The sequence below is a fragment of the Bos grunniens genome, chromosome 26, assembly GCF_055505025.1.
Source record: "Bos grunniens cultivar Pamir isolate PY7600 chromosome 26, Bosgru_T2T1.0, whole genome shotgun sequence".
NCBI classification, from domain to species: Eukaryota; Metazoa; Chordata; class Mammalia; order Artiodactyla; family Bovidae; genus Bos; species Bos grunniens.
Genome location: NC_141190.1, coordinates 10,884,169 through 10,905,313, shown reverse-complemented (window position 1 = coordinate 10,905,313; position 21,145 = coordinate 10,884,169). Strand labels below are relative to the sequence as shown.

General features: G+C 41.4%; 1 protein-coding gene across 3 annotated transcripts in view; it reads left to right on the top strand.

Annotated features, from left to right (window-relative positions):
* Positions 1-8,800: 8,800 nt before the first annotated feature.
* The window catches only part of ANKRD22 (ankyrin repeat domain 22), a 29,194-nt gene continuing 16,849 nt past the window's right edge, over positions 8,801-21,145 (top strand). Inside the window, exon 1 of one of the 3 annotated variants that reach the window (XM_086378443.1) lies at positions 8,801-11,641. In XM_086378443.1, coding sequence (XP_086234569.1) covers positions 11,621-11,641 — 21 coding nt within the window. In that variant the 5' untranslated portion in view covers positions 8,801-11,620. The remainder of the gene's footprint in view (positions 11,642-21,145) is intronic. The other 2 variants (XM_086378444.1, XM_086378445.1) reach the window with 2 other exon arrangements.

Below are 21,145 nucleotides of genomic sequence, written 5' to 3'. Positions count from 1 at the left end.
CTTCCTAAGTTTTACTTTCTGTTTTTACCAAGAAATAAAAATAAACCCTCTTGTTTCTTGTTAAAGGGACTCTTGATAGTCCCTTGGACTGCAAGGAGATCAAACTAGTCAGTTTGGAAATCAACCTTGAATTGGAAGGACTGATGCTGAAGCTGAAGCTCCAATATTTTGGCCACCTGATGTGAAGAGCCAACTCATCAGAAAAGACCCTAATGCTGGGAGAGATTGAAGGCAGGAGGAGAAGGGGATGACAGAGGATGAGATGGTTGGATGGCATCATTGATTCAATGGACATGAGTTTGAGCAAGCTCCGGGAGATGGTGAAGGACAGGAGACCCTGGTGTGCCACAGTCCACGGGGTCCAGAGAGTCAGACATGACTGGGCGACTGAACAGCAACAAAAATAAACTTGCTTGTCTCTTAATAAATTTGAAAAAAATTAGGAAACAAAAATGTCACCATTGCAAAGACTATGGGGTCACAAGCATGGTATTTACTCTTTTGTTTCCATTAAAGCATGTTATAATTAATTCTGCAAATACATGGTGAAGAATGACACAGAAGTAGAACACACCATGGAATTAATCGTTGCATAAGAGCTAAACAATTAAGTTCTCTATTTTAAATCCCCACTTGCAATGCTCAGATTTTTTAAAATTTTCAGGGCTGGCTGACCCCATTTCCTTCTCTATTATCATAAATTTCTCTATTTACTGGAAAATTCAAAAGTGATTTCAAATCTGACAAGATTTTTTAAGTCTTGACGTAAAGATCCAGTGTTAGTACAAAACAAGAAGTATAATTGCAATTTGACTTCTGAATCCTGGGCTTAATTTTAAGTGAATATTACAAAACAAGAGAGAATTACAGAAAGAAATGTCAGGGCTCATCGAATACATGAAAGTCAGAAACACATTCTGATTAGCAAAAGTCCTTATCTAATTAGATAGCAGTTCTTAACATTAAAAGGTGCTCAAATGAAAAACAAATGTCCTTGTATTATTTCGGAGAAGGCAATGGCAACCCACTCCAGTACTCTTAAGATATAACTATACAACCAAGGAATCTGTACAGGTTGTAGACAAGAAAAAAAGACTGTAACAAGGTATCTAAACTCTCTTATTTCTTACAGTAAAAACTATTGATTGATATGCTAATAATTCTCAAAATCTTTATCTCTACAACAGTTTACTCCAAAGTTCTAAAACCATGTAACAAACTTATATGAGTTAAACCTATGTCCCTTATTCACAATTTTGCAAAAACTGGAACAGATCATCTCTCCCTAACCTTTCCCTAGTCTTGCTCCTAGAGTTTGGAATTGCTGTGAAAGGTATCAAAATCTACCAAATTTCAAAACTGCATGTCACCCTTGATATGCTATTTCCTGTGTATCTCATATCGGACTAAGAATTCATGCTATATTTAGTGTCTAAACATCTCTAGATTATTATGTCAGTCAGGGGGCTCCAGTGAGGACAACCACACTAGTTACTTCAAAAAAAAGATTTAATATAAGGAATCAGTTAAGTGGGTATTGGAGGGTTGGAAAAGGAAAGAGGGATTCCTGAGCTAACTGAGAGAGTTCAGGGGCAGCCACTACCTCTTGGACTGGAGGAACAGAGAGCACAGGTTTGGATCATCAGAATTCAGGAACTTTCGGGAAGGACCCTGAAATTCTTGAGACCCAGGCACAAAGACGGGTCATTGTCTGGTTGTTGCTAATGCTGCAGGAGCTCAGCAGAGGAGCTGCATCAAGTTGGGAGAGAGAGAGCTGGTCCTGGGACCGCTGAAGGGTGTGATTAGGTTGGTTCAGGGAGTGTGGAAGGAAGCTGGACCAATGGCTATTCCTAGAATGAAACGCTGTCCTGGGCTTAACGCGAATAGGCTCAGCAAACATGGAGGCATGAGGGAGTCTCTTTCTCCCTCATTAGCCGTGTAGTCTCCCTTGAGATTTCCCTTTTGGGATAACCCAACAGGAAGCCAATGGAGAGAAAAGAAATAGTAGTTTACAGGGTTCCGATGTCAGCGTCACAGGCTAAAACAGAAAGCACTGTGTTTGGTGCCAGGAGATAGTAGCCATCAAATGACAAAAATAAAACCGTTCAATATAATGTCCTTTGTTTAAGGGAAAGCAATCTGTGGATTGGAGGAGGAGTGTGGTTCAGAAGCAGTGGAGTACTCTGCCTGAGGGATGTTTGGGCAGGAGTGAATTTTATAGGTTGTTAGGAGCAGCGACACAGAAATAGGGCATGATGGGTTAGGAGTGTGGAGATTTCTTCATAAGGCTGGCAGGTCGTTTACGGAATAAGGAAAATGTTTTGTCATTTGTCTTAAACTGATTACTCTGGGGTTCCCATCTGATCTTATTTGCTTATTCATTTATTTGGCCTCACTGAGTCTTAGTTGCAGCATGCAGGTTCTTTTTAGTTGTGGAATGCCAACTCTTAATTGGGGCATGTGGATTCTGGTTCCCTGACCAGGGACTGAACTCAGGATTCTTGCATTAGGAGCACCGAGTCCTAGCCACTGGACCATCAGGGAAGTCCCTTTGACCTTATGTAGAACAAAGATATGAAAACAGGTTCTTGATATTTGAGGACTGGCAGGCTGGAAATACTGTGTTTTGGGTCAATCAGAGCATTTATAAGGACACAAAGGTTAAGTAAGTTTTGGTCTGTTGACCTGGCTCCCTGCGGCCTTCAGAGTTCTTTCTTTTCTCTCCAATCCCACTACTGCTCTTCTGCTTTTGGAACCATAATGTCTCAGTTGACCTAATGCAATATCCTCCTCTCTGGTCTTGCTGCTTTCTCTCTTGGCTACTTCAAATCCAGTCTCCACACAGTGGCCAAAGTGATAGCTTTATTATATAAAGGAACTTCTGATCATGACATTCCTTTACTCAAGTGCCTCCTATGGGAGCCCTTAGACAATGTGATGAGTCAAGATCTCAGAGGAAAACTCTGAGGTTGTGTGGACCACACTCCCTAGGTATGCTCTATTGAACTCTCATGAGGATCAAGCCTTTGGGTTATACCTTGTAGGAACCTCTTTTTCCTCACAGACAGTAAGGTGCTGGGCAGCTGGAGTTGACCCTATCTATCCACAGCCAGAGGAAAAGGGGGCAACAGAGGATGAGATGGTTGGATGGCATCACTGACTCAGTGGACATGAGTGTGAGCAAACTCTGGGAGAGAGTGAAGGACGGCGAAGCCTGGCATCCTGTAGTCCACGAGGTCACAAAGAGTTGGACACAACTGAGAGACAGAACAGCAAAAGCCATATGAAATGGACACTTTTAATTTTAAGCCTGCCAGTGTCTGACTCAAACATTATTACTTGATAGAAGACATTCATGTGTGAAAGTTGTTTCATGGAACTTTCCCCCCCCCCCCGCCCCCTGTAATTATGGCTCAGTTTGCCAGAGCGTAAACTCTAAACAGGTTTAAAAAATTATGTTTCTCATACTTCAGTGGGCTTCCCTGGTGGCTCAGCTGGTAAAGAATCCACCTGCAATGTGGGAGACCTGGGTTCGATCCCTGGGTTGGGAAGATCCCCCGGAGTCAGGAAAGGCTACCCACTCCAGTGTTCTGGCCTGGAGAATTCCATGGACGGTATAGTCCATGGGGTCGCAAAGACACAACTGAGCGACTTTCACTTTCAGATCTCATTATGACGGTGTTTCACCATGAGGGACACCAGAACAGGCTCCCCCTAACTATCCTTCTTTGGCAAATGAATTACTTTAGTGAACTAAAGTCCATTGAGAACCAGCAGATGCAGGAAAAGATTTAAAAGCAAGATACAAGTTTTCTTTTTGTGAAGAAAATTTGTATCTATAAAGGAAAGGGTGGAGCCCTGGAGCCCCCTGCACTGGAAGCTGGGAGTCTTCAACACTGGACCTCCAGGAAAGTCCCTGTTGTTCTCTTATTAATCCATCTTTTCTTAACAGCCCCTTGGAATTCTGTGGTGGTCCACTGGTTAAGACTTCCCTAGTGTTTAGGACTCGGTGCTTCCACTGCCGAGGGCATGGATTCAATCCCTAGGGAAGTAACTAAGATCCCATAAGCTGAGAGGCACAGCCAAAGGAAAAACAAGCAAACTTTCCAGTTGTTAAGAGCCCCCAGCAAGAACCTAGAAGGGTAGAAGGAAAAATAAATATTTTTTTTCTCCTCTACAGTGATACTCCATTCTCACACTACAATTGATCTAGTCCTCTATCTTCACCTTTAATTCTCCTGTTGGCCCAGAAGAGGGTTTCTCTACCTCAACACTATTTGGGGAGGATAATTCTTGGCTGGGAGAACTGTCCTGTGCCAGGATGCTTAGCAGCACCCCTAGCTTCTTGAGACAAGTGGCAAGCCCCACACACCTGCTTGTGGCAACCAAAAACGTCTCCAGATAACGCCAGATGTCTCATTTTGAGTTAAATAGCAATTTCAGTTAAATGACATTATTATTTAGTATAAACATGTTCCATGCAACATTTTAGAAATTGATCTAAAATTTACATTTAACTGAACATCCTGTATTTTTGTGTGCTAGATCTGGCTGTCTTACCTGGGGAAGAAAATCATCCCTGATCTAGAGTCTCTGGTTCAGAGATTAGTGTAAGTATTTCACCACTTGCAATGAATCAGCTGCTTTTTTTATTACTTTGCTTTTAGTGTCCGCATCACTGACTCAGTGAATATGAATTTGAGCAAACTCCAGGAGACAGTGGAGAACAGAGGAGCCTGGTGTGCTGTAGTCCATGGGGGAACAAAGTTGGACACGACTTGTCCACTGAACAATACAACAATACCTACATTCAAACATTTCATTTTTCACGATTATGATAAGTATCATGCCTTTAGAAACAGATTATAGGGCAGGAAAAAGGATTTTCCCTCTACCCTTCTAGATTCTATGGCTGAGAACCCCCCTGTAATAAAGGCAGATTAACAAGAGAAAATTGAGCAAGAGTTTACTAGCATGTATATCTCATGTATTGGGAGAGAACCAGAACTCTTGGAAATGGCCAAGTCACCACCTTAAATACCATCTTCAGGCAGAAGAAGATGTTGGGGGAGCGGCAGTTATGGGAGGTGATGAAGAAAGCACAGAAAACAAGGGTAATGGTGTTAGGCAGATTTAAGTCATTCCTTTCTCCACAGATAAATTTCTAGAGATTCAGAATCACCCTTTCTCTCTGGTGGGGTTTCCCAGATGGCTCAGTGGTAAAGAATCTGCCTGCAATACAGGAGACACGGTTTGATCCCTGGGTCAGGAATATCCCTTGGAGAAGGAAATCACTACCCATTCCAGTATTCTTGCTTGGAGAATTCCATGGAGAGGAACCTGGTGGGCTACAGTCCATGGGGTCGCAGAGTCAGAGAGACTTAGCAACTGAGTAGGCACGTGCACATTTTCTTCCTGGTACAGTGAAGGAGACACTTCTACAAATGGAGACTTTCACTATAAATGTACATCTCCCTCACAAAAGAGTAAATTCTACTGTTTTCAGGTCACCAGTCCAGGTTTGATGAATGAGACAGGGTGCTCGGGGCTGGTGCACTGGGATGACCCAGAGGGATGGGATGGGGAGAAAGGTGGGAGGGGTTTCAGGATGGGGAACACATGTACACCCTTGGCTGATTCATGTCAGTGTATGTCAAAAACCACTACAATATTGTAAAGTAATTAGCCTCCAATTAAAATAAATAAATTAAAAAAAGAGTAAATTCTACTGTTTTCAGAGATTCTCTTGTGAATTTGCACTTTTAATAATAATCAATTCAAAATAATCCTTATGTCAAAAAGGCCTATTTTAGGATGACATATTCTGCTACCATTTATCAGGAGGGACAAAAAAACTTCTCTACTCTTCTAGGTTCTTCTGGCTGGCATAAAAATTTAATTGACAAGAAACAGATTAACAGGAAAAGATCAGATTTAATTTTGTACACACTGGAACTGCACATACATGAGAAGTTCAGAGAAAGAAAAGTGAATGAGGTATATATGCCATCCTGAGCTAAGGAATGGAACAGGGGCCTGGGGCTTCAAAACACAGGAAATTCATTTGCAAGATAATAAGAGGACATGTTTGGTAATTTAATATTTGCCCTGCAGTGTTAAATATTAAATAGGTCATTTAGATAAAATTTATCTCCAGTAGCAAGGATTTTTTTGGGAAAAACTCCAAACTTAAGTTCTTCTGGGTAGTTAGTTCAGTTCAGTTTGATCCCTCAGTCGTGTGCGACTCTGCGACTCCATGGACTGCAGCACACCAGGCCTCCTTGTCCATCACTCACTCCCAGAGTTTACTCAAACTCATGTCCATTGAGTCAGTGATATCATGCAACCATCTCATCCTCTGTCATCCCCTTCTCCTCCCACCTTCAATCTTTCCCAGCATCAGGATCTTTTCAAATGAGTCAGTTCTTCCCATCAGGCGGCCAAAATATTGGAGTTTCAGCTTCAGCATCAGTCCTTCCAATGAATATTCAGGACTAATTTCCTTTAGGATGGACTGGTTGGATCTCCTTGCAGTCCAAGGGACTCTCAAAAGTCTTCTCCAACACCACAGTTCAAAAGCATCAATTCTTCAGCGCTCAGCTTTCTTTATAGTCCAACTCTCACATCCATACGTGACTACTGTAAAAACCATAGCCTTGACTAGACGGACCTTTGTTGGCAAAGTAATGTCTCTGCTTTTTAATATGCTGTCTAGGTTGGTCATAACTTTTCTTCCAAGGAGCAAGTGTCTGAATTTTACTGCTGCAGTCATCATCTGCAATGATTTTGGAGCCCAAAAAAATAAACTCTTTCACTGTTTTCACTGTTTCCCCATCTATTTGCCATGAAGTGATGGGACCGGATGCCGTGATCTTAGTTTTCTGCAAGTTGAGTTTTTTTTTGTTTTTTTTTGAAAGTTGAGTTTTAAGCCAACTTTTTCACTCTCCTCTTTCACTTTCATCAAGAGGCTTTTAGTTCCTCTTTGCTTTCTGCCATAAGGGTGGTGTCCCCTGTATATCTGAGGTTATTGATATTTCTCCCGACAATCTTGATTCCCAATTTGTGCTTCATTCAGTTCAGCATTTCTCATGATGTACTCTGAATATAAGTTAAATAAGCAGGGTGACAATATACAGTCTTGACGTACTCCTTTCCCGATTTGGAACCAGTCTGCTGTTCCATGTCTAGTTCTAACTGTTGCTTCTTGACTTGCATACAGATTTCTCAGGAGGCAGGTCAGCTGGTCTGGTATGCCCATCTCTTGAAGAATTTTCCACAGTTTGTTGAGATTCACACAGTCAAAGGCTTTGTCATAGTCAATAAAGTGGAAGTAGATGTTTTTCTGGAACTCTCTTGTTTTTTGATGATCCAACAGATGTTGGCAATTTGATCTCTGGTTCCTCTGCTTTTTCTAAATCCAGCTTGAACATCTGGAAGTTCACAGTTCACGTACTGTTGATACCTGGCTTGGAGAACTTTGAGCATTACTTTACTAGTGTGTGAGATGAGTGCAATTGTTCAGTAGTTTGAGCATTCTTTGGCATTGTCTTTCTTTGGGTTTGGAATGAAAACTGACCTTTTCCAGTCCTGTGGCCACTGCTGAGCTTTCCAAATTTGCTGGCATATTGAGTGCAGCACTTTCACAGCATCATCTTTTAGGATTTGAAACAGCTCCACTAGAATTCCATCACTTCCACTAGCTTTGTTCATAGTGATGCTTCCTAAGTCCCACTTGACTTCACATTCCAGGATGTCTGGCTCTAGGTGAGTGATCACACCATTGTGATTATCTGGGTCATGAAGATCTTTTTTGTATAGTTTTTTCTGTGTATTCTTGCCACCTCTTCTTAATATCTTCTTGCTTCTGTTAGGTCCATACCATTTCTGTCCTTTATTGTGCTCATCTTTGCATGAAAAATTCCCTTGGTATCTCTAATTTTCTTGAAGAGATCTCTAGTCTTTCCCATTCTGTTATTTTCTTCTATATTTTTTGCACTGATAAGAAAGGCTTTCTTATCTCTCCTTGCTATTCTTTGGAACTCCGCATTCAAATGGGTATATCTTTCCTTTTCTCCTTTGTCTTTTGCTTCTCTTCTTTTCAATGCTATGTGTAAGGCCTCCTCAGACAACCATTTTGCCTTTTTGCATTTCTTTTTCTTTGGGATGGTCTTGATCCCTGCCTCCTGTACAATGTCATGAACCTCTGTCCATAGTTCCTCAGACACTCTATAAGATCTAATCCCTTGAATATATTTCTCACCCACTGTATAATCATAAAGGGATTTGATTTAGGTCATAGCTGAATGGTCTAGTGGTTTTCCTACTTTCTTCAATTTAAGTCTGAATTTGGCAATAAGGAGTTCATGATCTGAGACACAGTCAGCTCTGGGTCTTGTTTTGGCTGGCTGCATAGAGCTTCTCCATCTTTGGCTGCAAAGAATAAAATCAATCTGGGTAATTAAGGGAGGGGCAATGGATTCTCTTGAACCCACTGGGTCTCTATTGCCTTTAGTTCAAAGTAATCTTCATGTTAACATGGAACATCTGGGGAAACTTGTTTCAAACTCCTACACCTTCAAGATGCAGTCAAGAAAGAGATACAGATTCCAGTTAGAGGAGTTGTGGTCCTGATAGGAAATTAAAGAAGACTTCTCAGTTCAGTATGATGCTAAAGCTGAAACTCCAGTACTTTGGCCACCTCATGCGAAGAGTTGACTCATTGGAAAAGACTCTGATGCTGGGAGGGATTGGGGGCAGGAGGAGAAGGGGATGACAGAGGATGAGATGGCTGGATGGCATCGCTGACTTGATGGACGTGAGTCTGAGTGAACTCCGGGAGTTGGTGATGGACAGGGAGGCCTGGAGTGCTGCGATTCATGGGGTCACAAAGAGTCGGACACGACTGAGCGACTGATCTGATCTGATCTGATCTCAGTTCAGTTAGGGTGCACAGAGCTTGGAGAAGCCAGCAGCAACTTAGTGTGGAGGTAGTGAAAGTGAAGAGTTCTGTTAGTTAGAAGAGGTTACAATGGAAGCTAAAAAGGGTTACAGAAGATTTACACAAGAGAGTGAAAATAGCATTAATGTTTAGGTCAATGGGAAAGACACTAAACGTCTTAAGAATAAAGAAATGCAAAACCAAACTAAGCCAAAGAGGAAGTCAGCTGCAATCTTAGTGGATATTGCAGACTTCCGTCTCCAAGTCTCCAACAGAAGTGTTAGCCAATTCTTAAAACTATTGGGGGGTTGGCTCCAAAGGCAAGGCATAGTAGTGTATAATTCTCATTATAACAACAATAAGACTAGCCCACTGCATCCATCAGTGGAGTAGAAAGAATTTCCCTGGGGAGGAAAAGAAATTCAAGAGCTCAGGTTGAATCCTAGCTCCTTAATCTTGACCAGAAAGAACCTCAATTGATCAAAGTCCCATCCGTTTGCTTGGGATGACTGAACTCTTTTCTCATGAGTGTGTGTTTTAATTCTGGGAACATTTAGCACTTTGCTGTGATTGTGTTAAGTTCAGAGAAAATGTGTGAATATTTTGTAATATATTTGGTATAATACCAAATATAACAACTTCCCTGGTGGCTCAGCTGGTAAGGAATCCGCCTGAAACGCGGGAGACCTATGTTTGATCCCTGGGTTGGGAGGATCCCCTGGAGTAGGGAACTAATCGCTACCCACTCCAATGTTTTTGCCTGGAGAATTCCATGGACCGAGGAGGCTCTGAACTGGCAGGCTACATACAGTTCATGGGGTCACAAAGAGTTGGACATGACTGAGCAACTTGTACTTTCACTTGGTATATAAAATGTCTGGTTTTCCTAGATGGCGCTGCTGCAGCTGCTGCTGCTGCTAAGTCACTTCAGTCGTGTCCGGCTCTTTGGGACCAGACGGTAGCCCACCAGGCTCCGCCGTACCTGGGATTCTCCAAGCAAGAACACTGAAGTGGGTTGCCATTTCCTTCTCCAATGGCGCTAGTGGTAAAGAATCCACCTGCCGATGTAGGAGGAGTAAGAGAACTCCATGGGTTTGCTCTCTGGGTCGGGAAGATGCCCTGGAGAAGGAAATGGTAACCTGCTCCAATATTCTTGCCTGGAAAATTCCACTGATGGAGAAGCCTGGCAAACTACAGTCCATGGGTCTGCAGAGAGTCAGCCATGACTGAGTAACTGACTATTCACACACACACACACACACACAATGTCAACAGTGCTTAAGAAATTTGGCATGTTAGCCTATTTGACCACGTGGCCTGGTGATTCCATGAAAAATGTATTGTTGCTGTTCAGTTGTTCAGTTGTGTCTGACTGTGACTGCACACCAGGTTTCCCTCTCTTTCATCGTCTCCCAGAGCTTTGCTCAAACTCATGTTCATTGAGTCTGTATTGCCATCCAACCATCTCATCCTCTATCGTCCCCTTCTCCTCCTGCCTTCAGTCTTTCCCAGCATCAGGGTCTTTTCCAATGAGTTGGCCCTTGTCATCAGGTGGCCAAAGTTTTGGAACTTCAACTTTAACATCAGTCCTTGCAATAAATATTCAAGGTTGGTTTACTTTAGGATTGATTGGTTTGATCTCCTTGCAGTCCAAGAGAGTCTCAAGGGTCTTCTCCAATACCATAGCTCAAAAGCATCAGATGTATAATAGAGATGTTAGACTTATTATTTTTAAATGGAATATTATAAATCAATTTGACTAAATTTGAAAAAAGAATGTTTAAGATAATTTAATATTTGTTTTATTAGAGTGAGTTTAGTTTATTAGATTTACAAGGTTGTTTAGCTGTGAAAGTATTACTTGTTATGCTCAGAATTACAGTACTTATAAAGGAAAATCAAATATGGTAGTACTATAAGTATAATTTAAACCTTTCAAGGTAATTGAATTGACTAGAATGTAAATGGGACTAATTTTTCCAAAATTCAGTTTCTTTTTGAGTTGCTCAAACTTTACTCAAAGATGCCCTTGAAAGTCATTATGAGTATATTTATGAATATAAAATAATATAGCTCACAAATTGGCTTTATTATTTTAGTTTATATTAAAACATCAAGGAATATTAAATGAACTTATCTGTGAATAAAGATAGCAATAATCCATTAGTTTTAAAGTTGATTTTTCACAAAGACATATATGGTTCTAACAAGTGAGTTTGTTTGCACTTAGCCTTTCTCAATAGCCACTGAAAACCAGATTTCAATAGGAAATGTCCCAAACACAGTACCCCGTTTTGAGCCCTGAGTCCTTCCTGCCCCTGTGAGAACTTTCCTTCCCTCTTCAGCTCTGCTTCCTTCTTTTCACATGTCGCCATTGGCAGAGTAGGTTTGACTCAGAAACCGGTTCCTCGGGGTTGTAACATTAGATGACGCAGGACTTGGGTCATTCATTACATGGTAAACCAGTGCCCTTGTTTCACTGGGCTGGGCTCTCTGGAAGGTGTGCTGCTGCCTGGGCTGCTGGAAGAACACTCACCGGCGTGGGAAGAAACGACCTGCCACTGACCAACCTGGGCTTCTAGAGACCTTTCTCTGGACTGGGAAGGACTTGGATATTAACTGGAAATACCTCAAGAAGATTCAAGAAGCTGTAGAGGTGAAGTAAACCCGTGAAGGACCAGTATGGGAATCCTATACTCTGAGGTACGTAAGTTCTCTGGAAATAAGATTTCCAGGGTGTTAAAACTGGCTCCTGCTTTTCAAATGGAACTTCCTATCCCTGTTAATATGTCTCCTTTTCTTCTGTCTAACTTTCTGTAAGAGCTTTAAGTCAAAACAAGGTCCTGTGTGCTAGTCTTTTTGATATGTTTAATATTTTAAAGGCAATATTATTTTGCAGCTCTAAAACTTTAGCTAGACAGAGCCATAGTGTGAACAAGTCATGATGTCCGGATGTTTATGGGGGTAATTTAGATTCATAAAATGAAGTTTATGAAGATGGAGTTAATAGAGTTGTTGTTTTCTGATGTTAAATATCCAGGGGATAAGTAAAACTTGTCCTCAGCTGAATTTTCTAAACAGACAAAAGATAGCCTGGTTCTTTTATGGAACCATTTATATAATACAGAGTAACACCTTTCTTCTTGCTATTTGAAAGGAAATTCAAATATTAGCAATTACTAATAAAGCCTGTACCTATATAGAAGGAAATTCAAATATTAGCATTACTAATAAAGCCTGTACCTATATAGAAGACAGATAAAAACAGAATGCATTTCGATATTTTTCTTTTCATATCTGATGGATACAGAAATACTTTTTCCTATATTGAGAGTAACCAGTTAAAATCAAATAGATTTTTACTAATGTTTTAAAGGAGAACAAGAGAATGGTGTTTAAACAAGAGTCCACGAAAGCAAATGATGTTATTATTCACGGTTTGCTCCCTCTCCTCTCTGACACAAATAGCCTGTCTGTCTGCATTTCATTGCAGACGCTCAGTAGAACCTCTTTGGGTCGTTCGTCTATTACTAAAAGCCGTTTCTCAGTGTTGGCAGTTTTGTCTAATGCCAGTTGTGGGTGTGTGTTTCTGTAGTCAACTTGTTCTTTAATTAGTTTGTATTTCTAGGTATGTCTTGACCAGCAACTTTAAGCTGGTGAAAAACTCTCATAGATGAAAGTGTCAACACGTATAATATTCTAAAATGCTATTCTGGCTTTTCTTAAACCCTAGATTGCCTAAGTGCCGGGGAGAGGAACTTGTTGAAAATGCAGTTTTAAGGGCCCCCCACCCCAGAGAGTCTATTTCACTCAGTTTAGGGTAGGGTCCAGAAACCTGCTTTGTAGAGGAGCCTCTCAAGTGATCCTGATGTAGGTGATCAGCTTACCACCTCTTGGAAGAGAAACCCTGCTTTAGGCTAGTGCTTTTCAAATTTTAATGTGCATACAGGTCACTCAAACATCTTGTGCAAATATAGATTATTATTCTGTAGGTCTGGCTGGGCCTAAGATAATGCTGCTGGGCCAGGACCACAGCTGTGAGAAGCCAGACTATAGTTTTAGCCGTTCCCTTCTCCAAGGGATCTTCCCAACCCAGGGATCGAGCCCAGGTCTCCTGCATTGCAGGCGAATTCTTTACTAACTGAACCAACAGGGAAGACCAGACTGTAGTTTAGGCCCCAGGAATAATTACTTACAGAAATCTCTGTGTGAGCAGTGTAATTGTTAATGGTCTGCTGATGTGGCAGGTGGCTGAGTCAAGGCAAGGCAAGACATAATGAGTTATTTAGCAGTATCAATAAGAATATCCTCAGAAGCAGACTGAATGGTTCACTTTTCAGATATATTGAGGACAAAGCAATGTGGAATTTACTGTGATATTTGAAAGCAAATACAACCACATGCATACACACACATCATATGCTTACACACATCCCTAAAAGACTTTAACTTACCCAAAAACTCATAGGTCATTATTCAAAGCTCATAATTAATATTGAATCATGGGTAGTATTGACTGAAAAACATATGCCCAACCTAAAAGTTGAGAGTTACGTTTTATTCAGCAGACACTCTGAGGATCTTAAGCCCAGAAGGCAACATCTCAAGTAACCCTGAGAAAACTGCTCCAAGGAGGTGAAGGGGAAGCCAGGATATATACGAGCTTTGCAAGCAAGGGCAAGGAGTAGGAACAAAAGATTACTGTTAACAAAAAAAAGCTAGATATCTCAAGTTAAAAATTTAGTGCTTTTCCATGTATGGAAAGACGCCAGAGTCTGGGCTCACTGAAATCATTTCTTTGATATGCATCTCAGCTATCTGGGGCCTATATCCTGGTTTCCACTTCCTGAGTGTTCTCAGGGCTCACTGTAGGGAGTGGCCGCAGTCTGCTGGCTTCTAGATGGCAGGTTGTTCTTTGTTTTCTTCCTGAGTTCCCTCAGGGCTCACCGGGTCACCTTTGATGGTCAGAGGTGGCTGCAGTCTTTGATGACTTTGACATCCTTTGTTTACTGATATGACATCCTTTGTTTACTGATATGGGATAAAAGGTATTTCCATGCAACTCAGTATCAAATGATACTACTCTGGATAACTCAAAGAGGTACTTACAACCTGGGCTCACACAGCATCTTAACAAAAGAACAACAAGTTTGTAGATCAGAGGCAAGATGGAAGGAAAAGAACTTTGAGTTCCTAAGGCAGAAAATTGAGGGAAGGCAAATACTTAAGATAGCTAAGGGAAGATGAGAGCTAGTTTCTGTGGATTGCTTTGTTGCCTTCTCTGGGCGGACAAAGGTAATTTTGTGTTTGCTGGTAGAGAAGGAAGGGAGACACCTTCACAAATTTATATCCTGTTTAAGTTAAATAGGAGGGTAGAGAACAATCTTTGTATCTACTTTTTCTCAATTGCTTTTACCTCAAAATAACTGTTACATTAATAAGTGAAAATTGGGGTGCATATTCTGCTACTCTTTAGAGTCATGCATTGCTAATAGTTATGCTATTTTATATTAATATCTATTTATATTAATACCTAGCATATGTATATTTATTGAGATATAACTGATGTAACATTATATTAGTTTCAGGTGTATAAAGTTATGATTCAATATTTGCATATATTGCAAAATGATCACCACAATAAGTCCAGTTAACATCCATCACCATATGTAGTTAGAATTAAAAAAAAATTTTTTTTGGCCATGTGGCATGTGGAATCTTAGCTCCCTGATTAGGGTTTGAACCCACACCCCTGCACTGCAAGCTTGGAGTCTTTACCACTGGATCACCAGGGAAGTTCCTAGAAAAATTTTTTGATGATAACTTTTAGGATCCACTCCCCTAGTTGCTTTCAAGCAAGAACTGTACTGTTATTAACTATAGTTACCAAGCTTACATTGCATCCCAATGACTTACTCATTTTATAACTAGAAATTTGCACCTTTTGACTTCCTTTACCCATTCCCCCCACTTTCCACTTCCTTCCCTCTGTCTCAGGCAACCACCATCTATTCTCAATATTCATGTGTGCATGTGTGTGAGTGTGTGCTTGTTTGTTGTTTTTCATTGTTGTTATTTGATTCCGCGGAGAGTCAGACATGACTGAGCCACTAATCACAGCACAAAAGTTAGAGCATCTGGTATTTATCTTTTTCCGTGTGACATACTTCACTTAGTATAATGTCCTGAAGGTCCATCTTTGTTATGAGCCCCTGTTAAGTTGCTTCAGTCATGTCTGACTCTTTGCAACCCCATGGACTATAGCCCGCCAGACACCTCTGTCCATGGGATTCTCCAGGCAAGAATACTGGAGTCGGTTGCCATTTCCTCCTCCATCTATGTTGTTACAAATGGTAAAAGAAATTTTCTCCTTTTTATGTCTGAATAATATTCCATTGTAGATATAGATGTACCACATTTTCTTTATCCATGTATTCACTGATGGACATTTAAATTGTTTCTAATATATTTTTAAGAAAGAAGAAGAAACTAACACAACATTGTAAATCAATTATACTCCAATAATTTTTTTTTTTTTAAATAGGAGGGAATGAGGGGGCATCCCAGAGTCATTCCTAATGCCTACAGTAGGGGATATGCTCAGAGCTCAGTGAGAGAACCTAGCTTGGAGTGATCACCCCCAGTTACACAAGCTGAACTTTTAAACATGGCTGATTCATTTAAACTCTTATCACACATATCTGTTCATACTATTTACAATAATAACATGTACTTTGGGCTTATTATGTGCCTGGCTGTGCCTACCAATGCAGGACACATAAGAGATTCAAGTTCCTTCCCTGGGTTGGGAAGATCCCCTGGAGGAGGGCATGGCAACCCACTCCAGTATTCTTGCCTGGATAATCCCATGGACAGAGGAGCCTGGCGGGCTACAGTCCACACAGTTGTACAGAGTTGGATACGACTGAAGCAGCTTAGCACGCATGCACACATGAGGCAAAGACAGTTTCAGGAACCTGTTCAGAGTTATGCAACTAAAGAATACTTACTGGCTAGAGACCTGTATATACTCAGGGAAATCCCGCTTACCTGCTGGTGAATCTGCTAAACTCTTTCCCTAAAGCTCTCTAAACAGGCATGTCACCCTCCATAAAGAGGCTGGTCTTAACCACTCTGCTCCCCACGAAGACACACTATGGCCCTTTCCCTTAGTTAGAAGAATAGGGTACTAAATCCAGGTGCCAGTGAGGTACACCTTACTCTCAGCTGTAGAGAAGTGTTGCACTGGGAAGTATTGTTGCAAAACAAAAGTTAGAAAGCAGGAATATGTATAAAAACTAAAAGAGCTCAAGGATTTGTGCTTAGGAGACCTATAGAATCTTCCCTAAGCTCTTATACTTGTCAGCTGGGGAATCAGGCCCTAAGAGGAATGTCTAGAGGATCATATGATAAATGATGTAGCCCTTTAAACTTTAGGAAAGTTGAATGTTAAAATTACCTATGAACAGAGGTGCTTACACACACACACACACACACACACACACACTCTTGGTATTAATGTTTTAGAAATGAATCTATTTTTCAGATAGGAAGATGATGCCATAGAAAAAGAGCATATGGTTTAGAGAAAAGTGAGATCATATTGAAATAAACAGCGTCTAGAGAAAGCAATTTCAGCTGAACAGGGCTTTTTGGGGAGAGCTGGTACTCCTGAGGAGGAGCGCTCAGTGGGGAGAGAAAGAGAGATGTAATGAGTGGAAAGGCCATTGGAATGGAAATCCAGAAGACCTGGAATTTAGTCCCCATTGTGCCAGAAACTCTTGGCCCTTACAGGAAATCATTTAACCTCTCCAGGTCACAGTTTTGATACCACATCAAACAAGAGGGCTGGGTGAGATCCAGTTCAGCATGAAACACTGTGTCATTCCAGATGAGGGAAAAGGAGAAGCAAAGGCAGTTGAAAAAAAAAATCCTCCCTCCTAATTTTACAAGCGGTGCCTTCTTTGTATATTGCTCCCTTTGCGAAATGTTGGCATTATGTATTTAAAAAGAGCACCAAAGAGCATCCGGTTGACGTCTTGATTCCTTCCTTGTATATTTTAAGTATTTTACAAATGATAAGAAGGCACTAAATCACTTTTCAAAGAGGAAATGATAACTTCAGTGTATGAGCGGAAACCAGAACTAAGTGCTAATAAATATTTATTCATGCATTCAGTCACCTATTTGTTTAATCAACAATATTTACTGAGCACATACGACATTCCAGGCACGTGCTAGTTCCTGGTACATAGTGATAAAAAAAATCAAAGTGGATCTGGACCTCTTGGAGCTACCAGTGTGAAATGAATATACAAACTGAAAAAAAGAGAATTATATGTAGTGAAAAGAGGAAGCAAGGAAGCAACAGGATAAAGAAAGAGTATCTAAGAGGGGTGTATATATGGAATTAGATTTGACCTGAAAGGCTTCTCTGAGATAGTGACATTCGAGCTAAACTCTGGGGAAAATGAATCAGTCTTAGAATCTAGTCTTGGGGACAGGGTCCTGGACAGAAGATGTATGTGTGGAGAATGTGAAGCATGGGAAGTTGGGCCAATTGGAATAACTGAGCAGCACATGCAAGGCATGCAGGTGAGAGCAGTTCATCCAGGTGCAGGAAATAAGAAGTTTTATTGTCTATTCAGAATTTGTGCTTTCTTGTGCTCAAGTTGTGTCTGACCCTTTGTGACCCTATGGACTGTAGCCCATCAGACTTCTCTATCCATAGGATTTTCCAGGCAAGAATACTGGAGTGGGTTGCCATTTTCTTTTCCAGGGGATCTTTCTGACCCGGGGACTGAACCCACATCTCTTGTATCTCCTGCTTTGGCAGGCAGATTCTTCACCACTGTGCCACCAGGGAAGCCTGGAATTTAGAGATTAATGAATCTGACTCAGGATTGATTTGCTTTTTGTCATCACTGCTCCAGTGATTCTAAATAATGTCAGTTTAACATGGTCCTCCCCACCCTTGGGCAGTCATTGTTTGGCAGAAAGTCCCGGAGTACAGGAAGCAGGAAGTATGACACTGATCTCTGGTGGTCTTGACCTGTAGCAGCTTGAAGCAGAGTTTTAGCTCCTGGCAGAGACTGATGTCGGGCCATGGCAGTGAGAGTGTCAAATCCTGGCCACCAGACCACCAGGGACCAGGGATTGATGACAAGTCCCTGGCCCCACAGCTGTGTGGAAATGAATTTCTACGTAGAGATGGAAAGTTGTGAAGCAAGTACAGTGTTTATTAGGAGGAAAAAGAGTCCATATGGAAAGACACACAGGCAGGCTCAGAGAGAGAGCGTGCTGTCCTTGGGGTGGTTTGAATTACTTTTATGGGACGTTTCTTCTGGGTTTCCTTTGGCCATTCACCTTGCTTTGCTGGGTTCTGATATATTTGGTGCATCCCAGGAGCCTCCTAAGTATGCATATGTGTCTCTCAGCCAAGATGGATTCTAGCAAAGAGGCCTATGGGAAGTTGACATCACTTACTATGAGGTGATGCTGCCTCCCCCTCTGACCTTCAAGGAGTCTTTCTGCACAGGTGTCATCTGGAAGGTCTCCTTGTCTTCGAGAATGAGGAATATGTGATCTTTTATCTCTTACCTGGGTAGGGCTCAGCTTCTTTAACTTTCTGGCAGTGAAGACAACATCACGTTCTCAAGAGGATCTTTGTTGGAGAAAGAACAGAAAATAGATAAATGTGTGCCTTGCCTTGATTTCCCCTTCACTGCTACTACTCCTTATAACCCAACCATTGCTGAGACTATCCTTCACGTAACATAAAGGATAGTGGACTTAAAGACAAAAAACAAACAAACAAACAAAACAACAACAACAACAAATACACCTTGTGCCTTTTTTTAAAATTTGTCTGAAAGAAAGAATTTATTAGGAAATTTAAGTCACAGTATGTAAAGAAAGAAGTCATCGGAAGGAAAGGCTTGAGATTTATTGTACAAATAAAATTAAACCTTCCTGATTGTTCCCTAAGATTTCCTGAATTGAAGAGGAAGAAAATGCTTTCTCGACTTTTCTGGGAAGACATTTTGTTAATATACAAGGCTCTTTACGTGAACCGTGTTGCATCAAAAGCCACTCATCCTTCTCAGAAGTTGTTAGGGAACATTTTAATTCCCCCACACACCTTTTTGCCATGCCATGGAGCATGCAGGATCTTAGTTCCCCAGCCAGGGATCAAACCTGTGTGCCCTGCATTGGGAGCACAGAGTCTTAACTGCTGGACCACCAGGGAAATCCCAGGGAACATTTTAAATGAGTGGATCTTCAGCATGCAGATGGTTAATAAGCAACTTATCAAGGCAGAGTTCCACATCATCTTTCTTTAGACTGACAGTTAAGGAAGATCCTCTACACTTAAAGGGAAGCAATACTGAGAATGGGAGTGGTGGGAGAAACTTTGCTTTTAGAGAATCTATAATGGTGCAGGCAGCTCAGATTCTTCCATGTTACTAAAAATGTAAACCCGTGGACTGTAACCCACCAGGCTCCTCTGTCCATGGAATTCTCCAGGCAAGAATACTGGAATGGATTTGCCATTCCCCTCTCCAAGGGATCTTCCCAACCCAGGGATTGAATCTGGGTCTCCTGTACTGGCAGGTGGATTCTTTACCCTCTAAGCCACCAAGGAAACCTGAAAAGGTGAGATACAAAGTGGATGGAGGTGGGCTTCTAGCACCCAGCTCTTGACTATTTTTAAAGCCAGACACGTACACTTCCTCTTCTGGCTGGTCTGCGAATTAGATGGGCATGAGGAAGATACACAGGAGAAAATCAATCAAAAGTTTGAGGACATGTTTACATGGGAGAGACCCAGGAAGACTGAGTAGCTCGCCAAAATGGCTGAAACCCTCACGTTAAATACCATCTTAAGCTAAATATGAAGAGGATGTCGGGGTAGTGATTTGAGACTTCAAAGGGGAGGAAGGCAATTCATGTAAAGATGAAAAAGCAGAGAACTTCCCTGGTGGGCAGGTGGCTAAAACTCCATGCTCCCAATGCAGGGGACTCAGACTTGATCCCTGGTCGGGGAACTAGATCCACATGCCACAGCTAAGACCCGGTGCAGCCAAAAAACCAAAAATGAACCTTTTTCTTTAAGAAGATGAAAAAGCAAACATTTGGTAGATGGATGTTTGCTGGGCCTGCAGAAACAGTGGGACACAAAGTGGACCCTGGTCTTCAGGCTTTGGTGAGTTTTCCCCATACTCCTTGCAGAGATCTCTGGTGATAGCTCTATTCTGGAACCGGCCTTTTTTTTTTTTTAATTATAGTTGATTTAGAATGTTGTGCCAATCTCTGCTATATAGCAAAGTGATTCGGTTTTACATATACATACATTCTTATTTTTAAATATTTTGTTTATTATGGTTTATCCCAGGAGACTGGATATAGTTGTTTATCCATTCTAAATGTAATAGTTTACATCTACCAACCCCAAACTCCCAGTCCATCCCTCTCCCTCTCCTCAGCCCCTTGGCAACCACAAGTCTGATCTCAACCAACAGTGTATGAGTCTGTTGCTATTTCATAGATAGGTTCATTTGTGGCGTATTTTAGATTCCACATGTAAGTGGTATCACATGGTATATGTCTTTCTCGTTCTGACTTACTTCACTTAGTACAATGATCTCTAGTTGCATCCATATTGCTGCAAATGGCATTAGATTCTATTTCTATATAGGTCATTACCGGGCATTGAGTAGAGCTCCTTGTGCTATACAATGGGCCCTTTCTAGTTATCTATTTTATATATAGTAGTGTGTATATGTCAATTTCAATTCCCCGGTTTACCCCTCCTCCAATAATTAGCGATGGGGCTTCCCAGCAGTAAAGAATCCACTTGCAATTCAGGAGACACAGGAGACTTGGGTTCCATCCCTGGGTCAGGAAGATCCCCTGGAGTAGGGAATGGCAACCCACTCCAGTATTCTTGCCTAGAGAATCCCATGGACAGCAGGTTGCAAAGAGTTGGACATGACTGAAGTAACTTAGCATGCACAATAATTAATTATGTTGAGCATCTTTTCTTGTTCCTACCGACCATCTATATGTCTTCTTTGCAGAAATGCCTAACATCAGTTGGTAAAGAACCCACCTACAATGCAGGAGACCCCGGTTTGATTCCTGGGTTGGGAAGATGTCCTGGAGAAGGGACAGACTACCCACTCCAGTATTCTTGGGCTTTCCTTG